The sequence below is a fragment of the Salvia hispanica genome, chromosome 2, assembly GCF_023119035.1.
Source record: "Salvia hispanica cultivar TCC Black 2014 chromosome 2, UniMelb_Shisp_WGS_1.0, whole genome shotgun sequence".
NCBI lineage: Eukaryota > Viridiplantae > Streptophyta > Magnoliopsida > Lamiales > Lamiaceae > Salvia > Salvia hispanica.
In genome coordinates this window covers 7,072,258-7,077,258 of record NC_062966.1, presented here as the reverse complement: position 1 = coordinate 7,077,258, position 5,001 = coordinate 7,072,258, and the positions used below count along the sequence as shown (strand labels likewise).

The 5,001-nt window shown below is 35.1% G+C and overlaps 1 protein-coding gene across 1 annotated transcript; it reads right to left on the bottom strand.

Annotated features, from left to right (window-relative positions):
• Positions 1 to 2,981: 2,981 nt before the first annotated feature.
• Positions 2,982 to 4,767, bottom strand: LOC125207916 (probable DNA double-strand break repair Rad50 ATPase). The gene is made up of 4 exons (XM_048107430.1): positions 4,335 to 4,767; positions 3,587 to 3,697; positions 3,398 to 3,478; positions 2,982 to 3,307 (listed from the first exon to the last, which is right to left on the bottom strand). The coding sequence occupies exons 1-4, from the start codon at positions 4,575 to 4,577 to the stop codon at positions 3,227 to 3,229; spliced, it is 516 nt and encodes a 171-aa protein (XP_047963387.1). The 5' UTR covers positions 4,578 to 4,767; the 3' UTR covers positions 2,982 to 3,226.
• Between the last annotated feature and the right edge of the window lie 234 nt (positions 4,768 to 5,001).

Genomic DNA, 5,001 nt, shown 5'->3' with positions numbered 1-5,001 from the left:
ATTAAATTGGACCCACAATTTAATATAAGCTTAATTGGAATATTACGAACAGCCACTACAGAAGTAATATTGAACTCTTCCCATCCAAATCCGAAACTATAAGTAATCCGGGTTTCCATTTAACTTTCATTTCCCGCGCTTAAAATAAAAATGTACATTAATTAATTAATGTCGGCTATGGACTTAATTAATTAACTTCTTATTAATTCCAAGAGTGGACTTAGCATGAAACGCTTATTTATTATTCATAGAGTAATCAAACTCCAACTAACTAGGTTCCGAATAATAAAACCTTGTTTCGCGCTCCTCTTGAGAACATTATCAAACGAGACTCTCCTCGCGCACGATTCAATATAATAGCAATCCTAGCACCGCTAGATATTAATCACCACTACCCAATATATCAGGTTTATTGGGTTACGAAAAACCCGCACCATTTGATAAGTCAAAATAATGCATAATCAATACCGTATGCTCAATGCTAACCTACATTGATTAAGAAACAAATATTTATCAAGACCTCGTCTTTCAGTAGATAGCCTAAGGACAAGTCTTGCTGTTAGATCCGTTCAGTGCTATACCACACCAATGTCATCTTATTTCGGTAAGGCTTAGAAATATGCTGACTGACATTGCAACTTTTCTCGATGGATAGTCTAATTCCAACTAGGTTGTGAAATTCATTTTTTTCTTTATTTAGGACTGACCGTGTTACCTTAAAGTGGACGCCGCCAACAACCGGTCTACTAAAACAAAGACTTAGACTTTGTTAAGTTAACTTATACATTTAAACATGCATAAACATCCATAAAATGTAAAACATAACAACTTTATGACAAAAATAATTTGTTTTATTTCTTGGAAAATAAAATAAGAGTTTTACAGTATTCAATCACTCGAAACGTGATTTCTAGTATACAAACTCTAACAATTTCATTCACACCACTTGTGTTGACAAGTGTCTCTCTCTAACCTCTTTTTTCAATTATATCTATAATGGCGAGTAGTCGTGCGGGTGGTTAGAGAGAGAAACTTGTCAACACAAGTGATGTGAATGAAATGAAGTTGGGGGAGCCCTATTTATAGAGTTTTTAAAAAAAATGTAAAAAATTAAAAATTACGGACGTCCGACCAAGATGTTCGATCGGACGTCGGTGCGAGGGGTGAGGCCATCCGACGGGCACTCGGGATGGGCGTGGGCGCCCTTCCCACCCACTACGGCAGACGTCCAGTCGGACGTCGGCGACATCCTACTGGAACGTCCGCCATTGGAGACACTCTTTGACCTAAACTTACCTTACTAATAACTGAAAGTCCGTTAAGTTCAGGTCCACAAATTATACTCCTACGAACTAATTAGGGCAGAAATTGCGTTTATATTAGCCCACCATATAATAATGGAAGACTAATTTCAAATTCTGAGTCAAATTCCCACTTTATGCATGCGCTAAGAATATGAATTCAAGATATGAATGAGAAAGGGAAACTGAGATATTTAGTTTCTAAATTTTCTATTTTAAGAAGTGGACCCAAAATCCATTAAATTCGTACCATTTCATATATTTTTATTTTTCAAATGAGGTAATACAAAATAGATACTACTATATGTTTTTATTTAAATGCGATGAGCCTTATCCTAAAATGACAGCCACAATCATTGCTGAAGTCAACTGTCAACCAATAGAATTAACTACCTAACTGCAGCACGAATTTAAGCCGCTTGTAAGGATGAGTGACACTTCTTCTTGAATCCTGCTCTTATTTCTTTTTAATTCAATTAATGGTCAATCAATTTGTTCCAGAAATGAGAAATCTCCAGAATCCACTCCCAGTCATGTAATTTTATATATTTACCCCCACAAACATTTATAGGTGTTGACAACACAAATTTTAATAAAATGATTAGCACTGTATAACTAATACTCTCTCCTACCAATTGAATATATCTACATTCTTAAGTGGCACCAAAATTTTAAGATGAATTGGAGTAAGATAGAGTATAGTTGAATATGAGTATATTTTAATGAGAAGAAAATAAAGAAGGATTTATTTCTAAATATATAATGTAATCATTTTGAGTGAGATAAACTAAAAATGAAAAATTGAAATCTTGATCAGTAGGGAGTAATATTCACTCCCTCCGTCCCATTAGAAATGAATCTTTTGCTTTCGGCACGAAATTTTATAAACGAATAAAGTAAAAAAAATGAAAAAATAATATGATAGTATTATTTTTATTTTAAGAAACGTTTCATTCTTTATGGGACGACGCAAAAATATTTATTGGGACAAAGGGGTACTTTAAACATGTGTGTCGATTCGTGTAACTACAAAAACTAAAAATGAAAATGGTCATTTTGTGCAAAGACTGATAGCAAATTTCCTTGACGAATAACGTATTTCGTTTCAAATAAATTGACATACAACAAAATTGACATTTAAAAGCATCTTATATTTTCATTTGCAACGACAAAGCAAATTTTAGTAAAACAACCCCTATCCAACGAGACCAAAAAGAAAACCATATTAACTTTCGGTTACATTTCAATTTCACACCAAAAATAGTTACTCTAAAAAATTTAAAAACAAACACCAAAATAGTGATGTATCCCTGCTCATAAGAATCATGTGACGCTTTCAGTTTGGTTCAATTTGACTCTTAACTAACAATTCATCACTTTCAAGCATGCTGAGATGTCATCACACGATTCCTTAAAAGAGAATCTTTGTGATCACATTACCATCCACAAAAGCCATTATTTAGGCTCAAGCAAGTAATAAGAAAGCAAACAACTGTCATTCCAAAGGCATAGAAATAATTGAGGTCAAGATTCATGTGAACAGAAAAACATAGGATTCCCAGATTAATGAAAAAAGACATGTTTCTGGAGAATCCTAGGTAAAATTTTCTTGCAGTGAAACTACTTACATAGATAACTCAGAAAAAGACGACAATTAGAAACATACAGAAACAAAAGAGAGAGAGAAAAGAACTTAGATGAATACATAGTTTTTCAGACCTGTTTTAGTTACAAACCTGTTTAAGGAGTTACCCTTCCTAAAATTAGAACACCTTCCATCAACAGCTAACTCAACAAACAATATTTTAAAAAACTTAGAATACAACCAAACCCAAGAAACACCAAAATATATTAAATAGGAAATGACTTTTATCTTAAATACATCACACAAGATCCAAATCAGAGATGAGAGGGGTCAACCAGCATTAGGCAATGCGTATCGTTTCTATGTTCTTGCTCAGCTCCTCCAGCTTCTTCAGCCTCATCCGCTCGCTTTCACTCACCAGCTGCATAGATAAAGCACTCCATATTAACACAAGCTCACAGGCAATTGGTGTGTGATTAGAACGGATAATGAAGATTAGATTTCCCCTCACCTCCATCAATTTAGTGATTAGTTGTACTTTCTCTTTGTTCTTATCGTTGAACGCTTCTAGAGCTTCTTTGTATTCCCTTTCCTGCGGTAACCCATTCAATCCCATAATCCAAAATTTTAGACTAATCAATCTAATTTTCAGCTAATTAAAGGAAGAACTATGTTAATCAAGTAGATGACAATATATCACCTTCTTCTGGCAAGTCTGGCCCAACGGCTTTAATTCTTTGTTCACAGAATCAATTTTCTTGCGAACAAAGGAGACTTCCTTCTTCATTGGATCTGAGAGGGCATCTAATTCCTGAAAAAACCATTGCGATTTTGCATAAAGTAAGCGATTACGGCGATACAATATATATTTCAAGTAGCCTTTGCTAGTGATACATGAACTTGTACAACACTTGCCAATTACAGATAGGAAGTTTTACTTTTTTTCAGAAAACATGCTGATATATGATTAATCTAAAGGCAACTGATGAATAAATTTTTGTGCATATGAAAATAACTAGATTAGGTAGTGCTAATTTGTGAATTAACATAAGCAGAGGATTGCATAACATCAGTTTTCAAGAATTTCTTTCTGGGTGAATCTACTGAGATATGCATATGCTCCAGCGAAGACCAAACCTTTTGAGACCATCTTAAAGAATCTTCAAAGATCTGGATTTGAATTTATTTTAAAAAGGGATAAGAAATAAGAAGCTATCCATAACATCATCCGACCGTTAAAACCCCTCTTTTGCGGAAATGGCAAAAAGAAGGTAAATCCAACGGAAAACCTAAATTAAAGTCACATTTAACCGAAAATTGATGAATTGAAACAGCATGAAGCCCTAAAAAAGCACAATTTTCAGAAACCCCAAAAATTTAGGAACCCTAGCCAAAAGAGGGAAGTTCAATTAAGTCGTGAAATTGGAGAGAGGGAGAGAGAGAGAAACCTCACGGATGACGGCCAAACGCTTGGTTTCTTCTTCAATTCTGCCGAGCTGAGCTTGAACTTTCTCCTTAACCTCCATCTTCTTCTTCTCGATTTCCTCCTCCTTGGCCCGGAAAGTGGAGAGAGCGGATTTGGACATCTCCTCGTCTTCCTTGGTGAGAGCGCCGTTGAAGCTGAGGCTCCCGGAAATCTGGCCCGACTGCATCGATTGCTGGTTTTCAAGGGTCCTCTGCGTCTGCATCATTGCTCCTCCGCCGCACAAGAAAAGCTTCTTCACTCTTAATTTCTGCTCTTTATTAGTGGAGTATTATCTCTTGCAGCCTTGTTTGTCTGGGTTTCGCCCTTTAATTCACACTTTTGCTTTTGCTTTTGGAATGATGAATGAAGGAGAGAGAGAAGATTTTATCTCTTTGATTTCCTGTATACAGGTGCCTTCTCTTTCTATGTTTAAAGTAAAGTAAGCCAGCTCAGCTCATTCCTTTATCACCCACTATTCAAATTATTCAACTGTATTTTCATTACTTTAATCATCCATTCATTTTCTCTAATTCATTTTCTAAATTGTTCTCTTTTAACAGGGAATTCTAAATTAAATATTGTGCATTTTTTATCTATTAACTTGGTGAATATCGTGTGAATTTCTCTGAAATTAAGCCAGATTCAGTTGG

Coding starts and splice junctions, on each gene's coding strand:
- LOC125207916 (XM_048107430.1), bottom strand. CDS start 4,577: ATGATGCAGACGCAGAGGACCCTTGAAAACCAGCAATCGATGCAGTCG. Junction 3,698..4,334: donor GTTTGGCCGTCATCCGTGAG/GTTTCTCTCTCT, acceptor TGGTTTTTTCAG/GAATTAGATGCCCTCTCAGA. Junction 3,479..3,586: donor GCCAGACTTGCCAGAAGAAG/GTGATATATTGT, acceptor GGGTTACCGCAG/GAAAGGGAATACAAAGAAGC.